This window comes from Papio anubis, chromosome 1 (genome assembly GCF_008728515.1).
Source record: "Papio anubis isolate 15944 chromosome 1, Panubis1.0, whole genome shotgun sequence".
In the NCBI taxonomy this organism is placed as follows: Eukaryota; Metazoa; Chordata; class Mammalia; order Primates; family Cercopithecidae; genus Papio; species Papio anubis.
In genome coordinates, this window is record NC_044976.1 from 45,407,650 (window position 1) to 45,425,150 (window position 17,501).

The 17,501-nt window shown below is 40.5% G+C and overlaps 2 protein-coding genes across 6 annotated transcripts in view; one reads left to right on the forward strand and one right to left on the reverse strand.

Annotated features, from left to right (window-relative positions):
- LOC101014805 (putative inactive cytochrome P450 family member 4Z2) overlaps positions 1-17,501 on the forward strand; it is an 87,652-nt gene that overhangs the window by 39,765 nt on the left and 30,386 nt on the right.
- LOC101014098 (cytochrome P450 4X1) overlaps positions 1-17,501 on the reverse strand; it is a 111,070-nt gene that overhangs the window by 10,645 nt on the left and 82,924 nt on the right. For 3 of the 5 annotated variants that reach the window (XM_017961261.3, XM_009207975.4, XM_021941308.2), the window contains 7 exons: positions 10,507-10,648; positions 8,967-9,011; positions 7,083-7,210; positions 4,525-4,652; positions 4,287-4,441; positions 1,674-1,780; positions 911-1,101 (listed from right to left, as the gene is read on the reverse strand). In XM_017961261.3, coding sequence (XP_017816750.2) covers positions 911-1,101; positions 1,674-1,780; positions 4,287-4,441; positions 4,525-4,652; positions 7,083-7,210; positions 8,967-9,011; positions 10,507-10,630 — 878 coding nt within the window. In that variant the 5' untranslated portion in view covers positions 10,631-10,648. Of the gene's footprint in view, positions 1-910; positions 1,102-1,673; positions 1,781-4,286; positions 4,442-4,524; positions 4,653-7,082; positions 7,211-8,966; positions 9,012-10,506; positions 10,649-16,701; positions 17,153-17,501 lie in introns of those variants that run through there. The other 2 variants (XM_003891835.4, XM_009207969.3) reach the window with 2 other exon arrangements.

The following is a 17,501-nucleotide window of genomic DNA, read 5'->3' on the forward strand; positions in this document are numbered from 1 at the left end:
AGTTGTCCTTAGCATTTCCATCTTCCTGTCCCTTTGACCAGATTATGTCAGGAACATATTTTATCTTTGCAAACAGCATAACCTGGGCTTTATTAACAGCAAGATATACTTAAAGTCTAGCAAAATAGAGATGACAGTTTCCACCTGGCTAACTCCTACTTACCCTGTAATGGTCAGCTGAAGTGTCGTATACCCAAGGAAATCTCCTTGAGCTCCCATGCCAGGGTAGGTACTTGTCTTCTGTGTCTTCCCATGCCAGCACATATCTCTGTCATTGCCCTCATCATGCTACACTGCAATTTGGAGGTCTGTCTCCTGTCTCCTGTATTAGACCATGAGCTCATCGAAGACAGGGCCCACAATAAATCATAGTCATAAAAAAAAGTCTCAGTATTTAAAATGTCCGCAGTCCATATTTGCTCAACTCAGCTATAGTATATATCATCTAGTATTATGTCTGAAGTCTAAAATCAATCCTAAGGAATAAAATTGGTGACAAGCGGATGGGAGATGTCGAGAATGAGCCTTAGATAATGTAGCTAATCATTCAGCTCTCTCAGAAGAGGAACTCCACTTGAACCCTACTGTTTAAGTTCTAAGTGTCAGCATAGGGATCAAGTCCTCATTTCCAATGCATCATAGCCAAGGTGAAATAAAGACATAAGACATTTCACACACCATTGATTAGAAAAACAATGACAGAGAATTTATGGATAAACTTTTTCCCCCCCCAAAAGACAAAAGAGAATAATAGGGAGCTCTCTTTAGAAAGAACAGAAAAGTAGCCTACTTCTTCTGTTTCACCTATACATATCCTGAGACACTAGGGTCACTAAGGTACCAGGGCAAAAAATAAAGCAAAATCTCAGGGGGAAAACTAGGATGAAAAATTTAGGGGTGCAGATCTTACCAGGTTATAGAACACCCATCCTCCAGGATGCCCCTGACCTCCTCCCGGCATCTCTCTTGATGCTCAGGGTTCAGAGCCAGGCAGTAAAGGATCCAGGAGATGCTTGCTGCCAAGGAGTCATGTCCTCCCAACAAGAACATGCTCACTTCGGAGTGTACATCAGTATCTGAGAAGCTGCTACCATTTTCATCCTAGAAAGTACAATACAGATATTTTAAATAAGATGCCAGTTTATAAATGTTTGGATATACGACCACAATCATGATTTTAGGGGAAAAATCAGTTGTCAATAGGGATTTAAATTTTAATTCAGTTCGACAAATACGTGGTATAAACCATATTCTGCCCAAAGAATAAAGGAGAACCAAGGTTAGATAAGAAAAGCAGGCCTTACAAAGAGGGCCCTCAATCAGTAGGCCCTAGAAATTCTCTTCAACTCCCAGATTCCCCAGGATCTTATCATCACAATTTTGTATGTTTATCCATGTGACCATTTTACATGATCCCCTAAAATCCATGTATCCATATGACAATCCCCAAAACTTGTCAAATCCTTCGTTTAGTCTTTACTAATCCTCCTCTAGCGATAGAGGTGCAGAATTCTCTCTTTGTCTCAAATTGCATGAAGCCACTCATCAATTCAAAGTATGGTTAAACTTAGTCAATCGGTTTTATTCTTGTCTCCCCATCCCATTCTCACTTACCCACCTATTTACATAATTAACTGGCCACTTGAGCAGGCTTAGAAATTTAGAAGATTCACCTTGGCAGAAAGGACAATATCCAGAAAATCCTGGTACTTCCTCTTCTGAGTGTTATCCTGCTTTTCCCCAGCCTGGAGGGATTTTTTTCTTTCCTGGATTATCGCATCTGGGTAGAAAAATAGTTTCCAATTACCAAAGTGATAGCAAAGTCAAATAAATTATAAAGCAAGCCATGGTTAATGAATAGCTCCAAATCTTGCCTGATTTCCAGATGTTTAAATAGATGTCATTTTCACAGATGGTTTATTTTCCCAGCAAAGGGACTTTTGATCAAAGCTCCAAAGATAAACAACACAGATCAAAAACATAGTTTCTATCAGTATGTGGGCAATAAAATTAAAATGATTTCAAGTTTAGATGCAAGTGACCAATCATTCTTTTCTTCCTCAGTCTAATATTTTATCTTCATGGAAAAGTTATTAAATAAAATGGAATGAAATAGAAGGCAGGAAATGAAATGCCAATATATTTATAATTGAAGGAGTTGAAAGAAAAAAACAAAACAAAAATATGGAACACAGGTAATATTTATTTACTATTTTAAAAATTTCAAATTTTATTTTAGATACAGGGGTACATGTACAGGTTTGTTACATGGGTAATATGAGAACTCTCTGTACTTTCTGCTGAACTTTTTTGCAAACCTAAAACTTTTCTAAAAATAAGGTCTATTAATGTTGGAAAAAAACACAAAATCTCCTTAATTAAAACAGTGTGATTCTAGTACACTGGTAGATAGGTCAATGGAATATAAGAGAACATCCAAATATACTCTCATCCAAAATAGATACCAGTACATGTATCTGTTTAGAATGTGATAAAGATGGTTATCTCAAATCACTTGAAAAGATAAACTTTTGAATAATGGTGATGGGACAACTAGATAAACATTTGGAAAAATTAGATCAATACCTCATACCATATATAGGAATAAATTCTAAATGGAGTTTAGATCTCTGATTTAAATACGAAAAGAATGAAATTATACGAGTACCACAAGAAAATATAAATAATTTTCTCTACAACCTGGGTACAGGGCAGTGGTTCTCAACTGGGGGCAATTTTGGCCCTGGGAACATTTAATAATGTCTGGAGTTATTTATGGTTGCCACAACTATCAGAGCTCTACTACATCAAGTGGGTAGATGTCAGGGATGCAGCTAAACATCCTATAATGCACATGTCTTGACAATACGGACTTATCTAATCCAAGAGGCCATTAGTGCTGAGGGTTGAGAAACCCTGGAATAGAGAATGGCTTTTTGTGATTACTAAAAATCCAGATGCAATAAAATAAAATATTGATAAATTTGACTAAATAAAAATAAACAATTTTCAAAAATTAGCCAGGTATGGTGGCGGGTGCCTGTAATCCCAGCTACTCAGAAGGCTGAGGTAGGAGAATTGCTTGAACCCGGGAGGTGGAGGTTGCAGTGAGCTGAGATCACACCACTGCACTCCAGCCTGAGTGACACAGAGAGACTCCATCTCAAAAAAAAAAAAAAAAAAAATTGGAAAGGTTTTAAATTTTGAATAAATTTAACATTTAAATATTATTTTCCTGAATACTTTGCATTTTACTTTTTCATCATAATTGTATAATATTTAAAAAGTAAAGATTTTTTTTACAAAGTTCTGTATAGCTTCCCCCAGATCCATTCCTCTTTACTCCAATGAAGTACACAAACACTAACATTTTCTGTGTGTGCCATGATGCAGAAAGACTTGGGAATGGTTGCTATTTATAATGCCCATTTATGCTTTAAATTGTCAATAACCTGCTTCTCTGAGTGTCCTCTTTATAATATCTATGTGCATGTGTGCATATATGTATGTGTAAATGTGCATATGTTGGTGTGTCTTGCAAAATTCCTGGAAGCAAAGACATTTGACATAATTATACTTTATATTTAACATCTATTCAGTGCCAGGCACTGTCTTAAATGCTTTATATATATTAACCCACTCATCGTAACAAACCTGTGAGATCGGTTGCTTTTTAATCTCCATTTTCTAGATGACACTGAAACAAAGCAGTAAGTAACTTACTAGTAACTGCTAGTAAGTGGTGGAGCTGATGAAGGATTAATTCACTGCTTGAGAAGTATTTTCCACTATGGCATTCATGACAAGTAATGTTGAATTGCTTAAAAAGCTTAATCTATTTCAACTTTTGTGTTTATGCTTGCTAAAACTGTTTTTGAATCAAGATTCTTTCAGGTCCATGTCCATGTTTACGCTGTTCCTCTCTCCATTCCTATGTTGCATGGTTTTAGCCTGTCATTATTATTACTGCAATCGCTGTGCAAAAAGCCATATTCCATGTATATTTTCAAGTCTTAAGTGCCTACCTATATTTGTATTAATAATAATTATCCACAGTAAAAATAGTATATATATATATATATGAAAATTCTGGTAAGACTTACTGCTATGGTTGAAGCAAAGCCTTATAAAGGACTCAAGTCAAATTTCTTTGGAGCAGTGTCTATATAAAAGCTCCATTAATAACAAAGATTCTTTCTCTCGTTACATTAAGGTTTATCCCTCTAGACAGACACAGTACAATCATGACAGCATATGGATGTGGGCAACCCAAACCCAGCAAATACCTGTGTACTGATTCAACACTCGGCTTAACTTCTGGAAGCGGTAGCCCTGAGGGCTGAGTTTGAAAATTATGTCACTGTGATACAAGAAACTGTACAAGCGGTGAAATATGATTTTGCCGAGTTCAAATATGGCTTTTACATAAGGATCATGGGTGCTAGAAGAGAAAGTTGGGATAATGCGTTAATAAACAACTTAGAAAATGTGTAGAAATATCTTTTTTGCTCTCCCACCACTGACCTGTTTGTCTGGCAGTTGGTCTCCTTGCTGAAAGCACATTTCATGATTATATCCAGAGACATCAAGTTGATGTGCTCATAGACCTCCACGCTTGTGTTCTGAGTGCTGCAAATCTTCTCCCACTTATCCTGGCACAGGAGGTCAAGGTCAGCATCATCACCATCACCATGACCAAACTGCCTGCATTTGAAGGCTCCCGCCTGGCCCTGCTTTTATGATTTAAGGCAGACAAACCTGATCCAGCAGGAACCAAAGGTCACATGAGTAAATAAGCTATGTGCTTACTCAGGGCATGAGGAAGGGAAAAATACACCCAGTGGAGTGAGAAGGAGCATGGAGAAACCTGCATATATGGTAAATGGCTGAGTTAAAGATCTGTGGCTTTTCAGTTATTACCATAACTCTGCTTTCAAACAGACCAGAGTTCCATTAAAACAATCATTGACACAAGACCCATAATACCAAGGGGTTTACCCCAGGGCTTCCTCCATCTTCAATTCCAAACTTGCTAGATGCCCTGCCACTGCTCTCAACCACCAGAGCCACATTTAAAATAAACTCAGAACATTTTCAAAAACATTTTGGATTCAAAAGTGGGAAATGGAGCAAGTGTGGAGAGGAGCTGCTACAGGGAGCTGCCCCCAGCGAAGCCTGACCTGGTTTAACTTCCCCACAAAGAGACCTACTCATACTGCTTGAAATGCTTTGCCTGACATTTTAAAACTGTCACAAGGTCCTTGGTTGAAAATGTATTTGTATAATAAGCATACTTTTTGTAAAAATTCAAATAAATTGATATTTTAAAAGTTCAGGTTGACCAATAGGTCTTAAGCTCCTAGCCCCTAGCTTAAGACCTATCGGTCAACCTGAACTTTTAAAATTTCAGAGACACAGCAACCACAAAGGCAAAGAGAATTTTAAAAACTTTTCCCTAAGAAAAAAATTGTCTAGTCAAAGAGCTTTTATCTCAACTATGTAAGTTTTACTGAGAGCAAATGGTGAATTTAGAAGAAATAAGAACAGGAGGGAGGCTTCCAAGCTTGAGAAACTCTGGAATGATTCAGCAGAGGAAGGAAGTGTGAGGAAAATCCCACAGAAATATGTGGCTGAGAAATGAGGAGGGGAGGAAGCGCTCCGAGAAATAGAGAGAAAACTCCAGTGCAGCTCCAGTGCAATCACTGGAGGATCTGAAATTGTGCTGCAGCTGAACAGCGCTAGAATCACAAAAGGATGCTCTCCTCTCTCGCTAGCTTGCGCCGCAGTTTCTGGGTCTCTGCCTTGAGAACTCACACTGATGTTTTCACCACAATCCTAGCTGACTTCGGGTTCAAACTGCTTCTGTGAGTTTGGCTGAGAACCCAATCATTGAGCTGTTAACAGTGGTTTGTATGGGAACAGGGATGGGTTTGCACATGAAGTGAGAGGAAAACTTTGCCTTTGTTTGTGGTATTTGAAGTGTCTATGATGAAAGTGTATTAGTGAATAACTTGTCTGATTTCAAAATAAATAAGATTTAAAAATCAAAGCCATTGTACAAATAGAGTTTTGGAGTGGAACTCATTTGTAAATCCGAGACCACTCACAGGAATGTTTCCCTACAATGTTCTTCCGCCCCTTTGAAAGGTGTAGATCAGGGCCTAGTGATCCTCCACCAACTACAAGAGGAAATTCACATCTGCAACTTTAATACAGACATTCTCTTTTGCTTGGTTCTTTATAGCCATTGCAAGTCTATGCCAATCTCCAAACCTTTGTTCATGCTCCCTCAGTCTGCCTTGAATACTCTCATTCATATTACCTACATATTCAAGTCCAGCTTATATTTCATGGCAAATTTGAGTTTCCTCTGAATCTGAAGCTGTTATAGCTGCTTCTGCCACCCTTGCCTGTCACCTTGTGGAGGTTAACACAACTCCATCTTGGAAGCTAATCCACCTTCTTGACTTCCAATTAACTTTAGTTCCAGGAATGCTCTGAGATTTTCAGTTTATCTATTATTCCTTGTGTAAGAGCATGTACTTACAATAAATCTTGCCCTCAGGGCAAGTTCTTACTATTACTAATTTCCTCTGAAGCATGTGTGTCCCTCCCCATGGTCTATAATTCCTGGGTCTGGAGGGTAATGGCACAGGGATCCAACATCTTGTGTCACCACTGTGTGAAACAGCCAAGGTTTCTGTTTGAAAGCCTCTATTGAATGTTTCTTTTTAATAATCTGTCAGCCTTTTTCTTCAGCCTCTCGGTTTCCTCAGACTTTGGGGTAAGTTTGTACAGACCTGCCGTCCATGAAACACACCTATACCCATTTGGTACCTGGTTTGCTGCCATAAAATCTCAAAATATATTTAAGACAGAGGACCGGATCTTCTTTTTATTAATATTATCACCCAAAGAACATAACAAATTTTTAGACACCTATTGTTCAATGAGTACTTGTACATTTGTTAAATTTTTAGAAACTGAATTTTAATTTTCATGGCCCACGAAACATTAACCTAATATTGTCCATTGCTGGGAGCATTTTGCAATGCACCAGAGCACTTTTCCCCTTCACTTACCAGCATCGTTTTCACAGAATGAGCCATCACCTCGATGTATGCTTTCAGGATGTTAAAATGGAATCCAGGAGTTAGCAGGCGACGATGCTGGAACCACTTGGGTCCATCTAGAGCCAGCAGTCCTTTCCCTTGTGAAATAAAAGGCAGAAAACTTTATGCCATTTAATCAGATGAGATGAAGGAGAGATGAGGAACACAGGCAGCGTGGAGTAACCATGACCTACAGGCAGTCATGAAATAGTGGAATATCAAAGTAGCACTTGTATTAATATACAATGCAATTTAATAGATGAAGGTGAATTTAGAAGCTTACTTCTGGGATGGATGCATTTAATACTGTGAGAAAGAGTTTCAAAGTCTAATAAATTTCAAAGCTTTATAAGATGAGCGTGCTAATCCTGAAATCACCAGTTGCTACCTATGTAGTAACTGAATAAGTGACTTAAACTTCGTGAGGTTTAGTTTTCTCAACAATGAACTATGATACTAAATACCTTTTTCCCTGTGTTGCTGTGGAGGTTAACTGAAAGTGAATACCTAAGGTAGCCAACCTTCTCCCTAGCTCACACTAGTAACACAGCAAGTAAATTCCTTTCCTTTCCACTCCAAACCAATCCATAAACTATATGATGAACATAAATTCACAAGGAAATAGACAAGAGTGTCCACTCTGTCTTCTGATATTCCCTCCTTGAGCGCAGGTCTGGGAATGATACTATGTGGAAATACTTAATTAAGGCTAATGCTTCACAATCTTCTACTGCCAGACTAGTCATTAGGATTTGACTTTAAAAGGATTTTAAAGTTTATTAATACATAATTGATACCATTCATTGAGTGCTTACAACATGCCAGGCTCATGATGCATGATCTGTCACTCACACAATGGTGGCCATTACGTTTAGTGCTAAAAATATGTATTTCATTTAATCCTCATAACAGCCCAGCAAAGTGACTCTCAACCTTATTGTCAAAGATGAGGAAACTAAGATAGGGAGAGATTAAATGGCTTCCCTAAGATCATATTTAACCAGTCAGTGCAGGAGGGGGCAAGATTCAAATCTAAGTGGTTCCTAATACAAGCCTATATTCTTTTCTTTAATTCATGTCTTGTTTAACATAAATACCAATTATGTAATTAAAGAGCTTAATTTATCAGCTGACAGAATATTGCCAAACTCTAGAGCAAAATTTTACTGATTTACATGTGGAAATAAAGGAACTCCAAAAAGAAAGGAAAACATCTAAGAAAACAAGAGAGAAGGATAAAGAAAACAAGAATGGGGTGGTGAGACTGCAGTTTGGGTAGATTTTTTTTGGTGGGGGTTGTGGACAGAGTTTTGCTCTGTCACCTAGTCTGGAGTGCAGTGGCACGATCTCAGTTCACTGCAACCTCCACCTCCTGAGTTCAAGCAATTCTCATGCCTCAGCCTCCCGAGTTGTGGGACTACAGGCACGTGCTACCGCGCCTGGCTATTTTTGTATTTTTAGTAGAAATGGGATTTCACCATGTTGGCCCGGCTGGTGTCGAAATCCTGACCTCAAGTGATCCTCCCACCTTGGCCTCCCAAAGTGCTGGGGTTACAGGCATGAGTCACTATGCCCGGCCGAGGCTGCAGTTTTAAAGAGAGAGGGGACAGATTCACATATTTGCTGCCTTGAGAAGAAGACTTTGTGGGAGAGAAATGGATGAAGAAGTTTTCTGGGAAGTGGTGGTGTGTTGACCTTAGAGCTCTCCTTCAATCTTTCCCCTAGATAACAGTATAGCTCTACCTTACACTCTTTATGCTTTTGAATTCAGATTTCAGTTCCTTTGGCATGCTCTACTATGGAAAGGGGACTCTGAATGAGAGTGGGCTATACCTCTCATTTACACATACATACCAATAAGTGGAGGTAAGAATTTCTGCAGGTACTGGGACTTGGGATCTGCAGAGTCAAGCAGAGGAAACAAAAGACATCATTAGAGGGAGCTTTCATTATCAGTTCAAGTTGGTGACGGTTTTCCGGTTTTCTGCGTTTCCCTGCACCAACCACAAATAGTGAGCAAAAGAGAGCCCAGGGCTTACTTTCTGCTGCCTTTGGCAGCCTAGGGAAAGACCTGTGTTAGTCCTGGCTCAGTTTCAGAGAACAGCCCTATGAGGTAGGCAAGTACAGAAACCCTGATTCTTCCCTCGTTTACACTTCCTCCAACAGAAAGAGAGTTTGCCTGAGGGTTGCAAAGTTTCCATAACCATAGTTGGGACAACAGATATTCTTTACAGAAGGCAAATTAAGGATCAGAGCAGAGGCCAGCAGACACCAGGTACTGAGGTGCCAATGCCTCTTGGTGTTTTTGTGAACCCCAAAGTGGAGGTGTTCTACTGTTCTTGTCCTTAACAGGTGAACATGAGACAAATCAGAGCAAGGGGACTGGAAACATGGAGATAGTCAGGACAATGCTCTTCTTTTATTAGGTTTTATTAGGAGTGGTGGATACAATGCACAGGAAACACTGAAAGATAAAAACCTTCATTTTACGAAGTTGACAGGGCAAAAACTGGACATTTTAGTATTACGCTATGAAATAATCCACAATGAAAGCCTTAAAAAAGGATTGGGTGGGGGAGGTAGATGACTCATACCTGAAAAGGGGACATAGTTAAGAAATATGTGGAGAGGAAAGCTAAAATTTGGATCATAATCAAAAGGTTTGATGGGTAAATTAAGGACCTAACATTCAGGCTTACATACTGAACCACCAGAGGCAGAGTTACTGCTGATTTCCCACCCTCTTGAGACTTATGCTGGAAACCAGCGGTAGGAATGGGAAGTGTTGCTGACAGTGAAGTCATAAAATCCACAGAGGCTGCCGGGCGCGGTGGCTCATGCCTATAATCCCATCACTTTGGGAGGCTGAGGCAGGTGGATCACAAGGTCAGGAGATCGAGACCATCCTGGCTAACATGGTGAAACCCCGTCTCTACTAAAAATACAAAAAATTGGCTAGGCATGGTGGCAGGCGCCTGTAGTCCCAGCTACTCGAGGCTGAGGCAGGAGAATGGTGTGAACCCGGGAGGCAGAGCTTGCAGTGAGACGAGATCACGCCACTCAACTCCAGCCTGGGTGACAGAGTGAGACTCCATCTCAAAACAAAACAAACCCAGAGAAGGCAAGGGAAGCCTTGCCTGGCAAGTCTGGTAATGCCAGCTGGGTTTTAAGTTATACTGACCTCAACATGCCCATGCAGTCCTGAATAAGACAAGGGACTGGGGAGGACATGGGAATCCCCTTCAGTACTGGTAGGAAACCTGTCACCTCCCCATACTTGCCCCTGGGTCTCTTAAAGATCTCCAACCAATCTTTGCTTTGGAATCTTGCCTATGGGTTTTAAGCATTTCACTTCTAGGAGGAATAGGTCCCAGAGATTTCCCCCTCTTCTTACCTGTTCTGCTCAGAAATGTCTTTGCATAGTCTGGGTCATAGATATAGAAAAATGCCTGAAAGGGCCCAATCCAGAAAGGGAAGGCACGAGGGTATTTTTCAATAATTTCCTCAAGCTTCTCCATGTTATCATCCTGAATAAACTGCAGTGAAAAAAGTAAAAGTAATTAGACAGCCAGCCAGGCTGGACCTGTCCCCTCTTATAGACACAAGCTGAATTCAAGTGATAAGGTCACACAAGCAGAGGAGCCTGAGACTTTTCTGGAAGTGACATAACATGCTTTCTTTGGAACTTCTAAACTCGGGGGATAATTCTCTAAACAAAGTTAGTGTAGTTATCGTCTCAATATTAATATAACCTGTACCGCCAGACCAAGTCACTGTTGAACGACATTTACTGTGAACTCTTGTCCCAATAGAGGGTAAGCTGAGTCACACTCTCTGCCTCACTTGCCAACATCACACACTCAGACTGGAGTGGGATCTGGAAGCTAAAAGATGTATCTCCTAAGTGGGAAACTAACAGTTACTAAATGGGGCATGACCCTACATCCAGCTCACCATTTCTTCTCCCTGTTCCTCTCTCTAATTATGCACCACTAATTATTTCTCATGACTTAGTAGTAAATGCTTCTCTCTAAAAAATTGCCAACTCTATCTACAAAGAAAATCCAAATTCTCCTCCCAACAACAGAAGGTCCGTTTACACAGATGTGTGAAGCTTAAAGCCAACTCAAATACAAAACTTTCAGCTTCCAACATTTACAAATGAGAGTGCAAATACTACCACCGGAGAAGGACTTTTTGCTTTTAGAAGCAGATGAGTAACGGGTCATTTACATTGTTTCTCTAAATCACTGAAAACAAGATTCATTTACATTTGCTTCTTGTGTAAAGTGGAGGGCACCTGCACGTGTGTGTTTTGGTGTGCCCATCTATACACTTGAGCATGATGATGGGAGTCCCCAGCTGCAAAGTAATCTGAAGGCTGCCAGATTTTTCCTCATGTGACCAATTACACGGTATCTGCTGCAGGATTGTTTGTTCTCATCCTCAGGAGAGGTGGACAACTCTGGCTCCCATTTTTCTCTGTTATCATTTAGCAATTTTAACCCATAAAGTGCTCTCTGGATAGTTCAAGGCCACTGAAAGGTTGAGACTCTTGAAATCTAGTTTCTAAAATACTGTACTCTTCTTTGCTAATGTTGCCATAATCAAGCCAGTGATAAGCGCCCACCATCCAGAGTAGTGGTTTTCAACAATGTGAATATTTTTTCATTTATTCATTCACAAACAATAAACACACAAGTATTTACTGAGTGTCTATCACATGTACCAGGTGGTAGAGATACAGAGAAATATAAGAAAGACAAGGCCTTTGCCCTCATGGAAATTATAAACTAATATGACAATTGTTTGTTTAGGTAAAAAACTTTCATAAATACCCCAGGCACATGGAAGTATTTCATTATACTTTTTCAACTCCTGACTAGACAAAAAGGACAGAAAACTATTGTGAATCCTGTACTATATTTAATTTCTATTTTTTCATCCCCAGAGAAGCATCTAAATATACTTGAAAATGGGTACTACATATATTTAGTAAACATTGTTCAGAAACGTTCAGAAAATGCACAGTGCCCCCAAATAGCAACAGCTAACATTTATCAAGCACTGCTATGAACTAGGCGCTGCTAAATGCTTTCCATGTTTTATGTTATTTAATATTTACATCAAGAACCCTATGAAGTAGATATAATTACAATCCCTATTTTACAGATGAGGAAATTGAGCCCTACAGACTAGGTTAAATGATCTGTCCAAGTGTGTACAACTGGCAACCAGTAATGAGGATTCAAACTCCAGTTTAACTCTGGAGCCCAAGTGCTTTATACTACTTAGCTACAAAGATGCTCTCTGCAGTACATCCAAGTACACACACAGATACACACACACAAACACACACACTTGCATATATACATCCTAGGTCCCATATGTTGGCTGAGATTCAGTGACCTATTGAATAAATGTCAAACCTTACCTGGCCTACTCTATGTAGTAAATTGATCTTTGAATAAATGAATTTTCTCAGCACCTAATATATTTATGCATTCAACAAAGGATTTACTGAGCACCTATTATGCACCAGGAACTGTACCATGCACTGGGTTTATAGTGGCAAACAAAGACCCTCCCTCTCACAGATTTTATACTGTAGTTAGTGGTGGATAATAAACGAACAAGCAAAAGAGTACACAGTATAGTGTCAGAGACTGATAAGGGCCAAGATAATAATAACAGGGCTGGAGATAGAGAGTACTAGAAGTCCTATTTTAGTCTGAATGGTCAGGGCAAGCGTCTTTTAGGAGGTAACATTTGTTCAAAGGCCTGAATAACTTGCAGGGAGAGTAATACAACCACAGACGTGCATGTTCAAATCTCTGAGGGAGGAATATCCTTGGCATGTTTGAAGAATAGTGAGAAGACCTGTATTATTAAGAGTAAGGAATGAAATTTCTCATCTTGTATGGAATTTTCCCTACACACACTTTATCCTTCTGTAACCTTACGACTATACTTAAAATGTTACTGTCTTTAGACAGAAGGAATAAGTTGTGGTGTTCAATAGCACTGTTAACAATAATTTATTGCATATTTCTGAAGGCTTGAAGAGAAGACATGAAATGTTCCAAACACAAATAAATAATAAATGTTAGAAGTGATGAATACCCTAAACACCCTGATTTGATCACTGTACATTATATGCACGTATCAAAATATCACAGGTACTCCATAAATACGTACAGTTATTATGTAGCAATAAAATGTTACTGACTACGTAAAATAGTTTCACCTTTTGAGCCTTAGAGACTAGATTTCCTTGTGACTTAGGTGAATCACCACAAGGACCCAGATCTGAGTAAATGGGGAGGGTTGGTAATATTAGTTTGATAGGCCTGTCACCTCTAATCTGCAAAATTCTGATAGAAACCTCTCAACAACAGAAAAAATAACTTAGTGACAGTCAAGAGGGAATATGGACTCTAAAACACTATGAATGCAATAAATAATCTGAAATGAAATTAAGACACAAGAGCTTCAAAAAGAATGAAACAAATAAATTTAACAAAAGAAATGCAAAATGAAATGTATACTTTGAAAAATACAAAAACATCGTTAAAAAAATTAAAGAAAGCTGGGCGTGGTGGCTCACCCCTGTAATCCATTCACTTTGGGAGGCCGAGGTGGGTGGATCATGAGGTCAGGAGTTCGAGACCAGCCTGGTCAATATGGTGAAACCCCATCTCTACCAAAAATACAAAAATTAGCTGGTGTGGTGGCGTGTGCCTGTAGTCCCAGCTGCCCAGGAGGCTGAGGCAGGAGAATCGCTTGAACCCGGGAGGCGGAGGTTGCAGTGAGCCGAGATTGCACCACTGCGCTCCAGCCTGGGCAACAGAGCAAGCCTCTGTCTCAAAAAAAAAAAAAAAAAAGACGACCTAAATAAATGGAAAGGCTTTCTGTGTTCATGGATCAGAAGACCTAATATTGTTAAGGTGGCAATAATCCCCAAACTGATCTACAGATTCAATGTAATCCCTAGCAGAACCCTAGCTGGTTCCTTGTAGAAATTGATAGGCTAATTCTAAAATTTATATAGAAACCCAAGGATTCCAAATAGCCAAAATAATCTTGGAAAATAACAAAGTAGGGGGACTCATACTTCCTGATTTCAAAGCTTACAATAAAAGCAACAGTAAGGCAGTGTGGTAATAGCATAAGGATAGACATATAATTTATTTATAATTTTTAATTTTTGTGCATACATAGTGGGTGTATATATTTATGGAGTAAATGAGATTTTTTGATACAGACATGCAATGTGAAAAAGGTACATCATGAAGAATGGGGTACCCATCCCCTCCCTTCAAGCATTTATCCACTGAGTTGCAAACAATCCTATTACACTCTTTATTTAAAAATGTATAGTTATTATTGACTATAGCCTCCCTGCTGTGCTATCAACTAGTAGGTGTTATTCACTCCTTCTATTTTTTTTGTACCCATTAACCATCCCTACCTCCTCCCCTAGCTCCCCACTACCCTTCCCAGCCTTTGGTAACCATCCTTCTACTTTCTCTGTCTGTGAGTTAGGACAGACATACAGATCAATGGATTAAAATTGAAGATTCAGAAATAGACCTTGACATTTATGGTCAATAGATTTTTGACAAGGATGCCAAAAGAATTCAATGGAAACAACAGATGACATAGTATCCATGACACAGCAGAGATACATAACACAGGACAGCAACAATGGGGAGTCCTAGAACAGTATCTCCATACCAAGCTTAAAGAACAACCAGTCCAGACTGGAAAAGGAGGAGAGGTCTGTGGGAAAAACATCTCCAGAAAAACGAACAGATTATTTGGCATGTTTGCATTCTTGGAAATATTATTTAGATGTGTTTGACAGATCTATTAGAGCATTTGGAAAAAAAATACTGACAGATATTGAAAAATGAAGCAGATTAGAAAAGGAAGAATTTAACAATATTGTGGGGGTGGGGGAAAGTTCTATGAAAAAATAAAATGCAAGAGGACCATTTAGATCAGCAGTAAATAACATCTGCATAATAAAAATAATACAAATAGAGGTTTTTCTATTTAACTAAAAAATACAATACAATATAGTTATTGGGACAGTGGAAGATGAGGTGTGATTGCCTCTCATGAAGTTCATAGGTGGATGTTGTCTTAGTACATTTGTGTTGCTGTAAAGGAACACCTGAGGCTGGATAATTCATAAAGATGATTATATGCGTTACAATTCTGCAGGCTGTACAGGAATATGGCATTGGCACCTGCATCTGAGGAGGACCTCAGACTGCTTCCACTCATAGTGGAAGTGAACAGGAGCAGTTGTGTGCAGAAATCACATGGTGAGACAGAGGAAGAGAGAGGGGAGTAGGTGGCAGGTTCTTTTCAACAATCAGTTCTGGGGGGTGAAGAGGGCCTAAGAGAGTGAAAACTTATGAAGGAGACAGCTGCACCAAGACATTCATGAGGGATCCATCCCAATGACCCAAAGATCTCCCATCAGATCCCACCTCCAACACTGGGAATCAAATTTCAACATGAGGCTTGGTGGGGAAGAACAAACCATATCTAAACCACAGCAGATGTCTAAACTTATTAAAGTAATAGATGCAATATAGTAATATTATTTTACAAATAAAGATTTAAATACCAGAGGAAAACGATAAAAGAGTTGAAAGTGGTTGCTTTAGATAAGAAAGACTAGAAAGTGGGGGAAACCAAAGGATCGTGCAGTAGCTCTGCTGGAATGCCTTCCCCACACCACCCGACCATCCTTTAAAGACTCTGCTCAGTCCTTCACAGACTTTCCTTCCTCCTCTAGGCGGAGATGTACACTTTCCTGCGATGGATATTCCCTTGTCTTTGGGCCTCTAGTAAAGCACCTATTGCCTTAAATTTTCATTTTCTCTCTGTGGCCTAAGTCTGCACCTGACTTGGGAGGTGCAGGGAAGGCATTTAGCTTCTCTTTGTAATCTTAGTACCTATCACACAATTACCACTCAGAGTCGGCTGAATGAATAAAAACCTCAATTAGGGTGGGAGTGGATTTAAAAGACAGGAGAGACCAAAAGCTAACAGTCTCCCTTTACAAATTTCCATCAACCAGTATTTCTTGAGCGGCTGGCTGGGGCTGCTCCTTACTTCACAAGAATCTTAGGAAAAGAAAATTGTCTCTGGTTAAAATGGACTAAGGGTGCCAACAATTGGGATCGATTTTGCATATTTTCTGCAATTAATAAGTTATTTAGAATAACATGCTATTTTTAAAGCAACACATGTGGAAGGCTTGATGAAGCAGGGAGAGACAGACCTGAGGTACACGTCGCTTTCTTTTTCCATATTCAGGTTCTTTAAATAGGTCTCTCCCAGCCCCCAAAGCTTCCTCTTTAGTGACCTTTCCCTGTGGGGCTGCGGGAAAGCAAGTCTCCAGAGCAAGGAAAAATGATGCTGAGAGCCACAGGCCGGGCTGGAAAGGCCAGTGCAAGCCGGAGGGTCCCCAGGGATGGAAGGAAGCAGCCGTCTCTCCGCAGGCCGGGCTCCTCTGCCGCACCCTCCTCCGCCCATCCCTCCTCCCTCCTCCCTCCTCCCTCCCATCTACCTTCTGGTGCCCAAGGAACCAGTGGGTGGGGGGCGTTGGGAAGGCGCGCAGGTCCCGCAGCAGCCTCTGCCTCCGCAGGTAGAGCTTAATGGTCTGCAGCAGCCCCAGGGCCAGGCAGAACACGAACGCCAGGTAAAAGGGCCGCGCCCAGCGCGTCTCCAGCCAGGAGAATTCCATGGCTCTGAGCAGCGCCCAACGCCGGCGGCTTCCGGGGGCGCGGGAGAGGGTGCGCTTTCTCCCGCCGGGAGCTGGCGTAGGGTCGCGCAGCCCACCGCCTCTCTGGGCTCTCGCGAAGCTTCTGACTCGCGGGAGGGGAAGGGCAGTGGGAGGGGCGGCTCAGGCCTGGGGAGAGGAGGCAGGCTCGCGTGCGGGATTTCTAGCCCGTTACCAAAGTGCGCACGCTTGGTTCAGCCCAACTGCTTTTGCGTTCCTGGAGCGTTCTCTTTTAAGTCGAACAGTTTTCAGTCACGGGATCTGAATTTATATTGTAAAATAATACCAAAGCTGAGGTCATTGTTTTTCTTCCTTATCAAAATTAATAAATGGCTGTGCAAGAGATTTTCTTTTCCATTCTCGCATTCTACCAAAATTCCCAGGAGGTAGAGGTAGCGGGAGGTGTACGATCATTATTCCTTTATCCTGTGGCCTGCCTACTGGTGTTCCGGTAAATGGTTTACAACTAGTTTCCACCCTGATTCCCAGCGTGTACCAACATCCACCATGAGCTAGTTCAAGCTGCCAATACGAGGGCACCGAACACTGAACGGGAAAGATATGCACAGTAGCGTACCATTATCTAG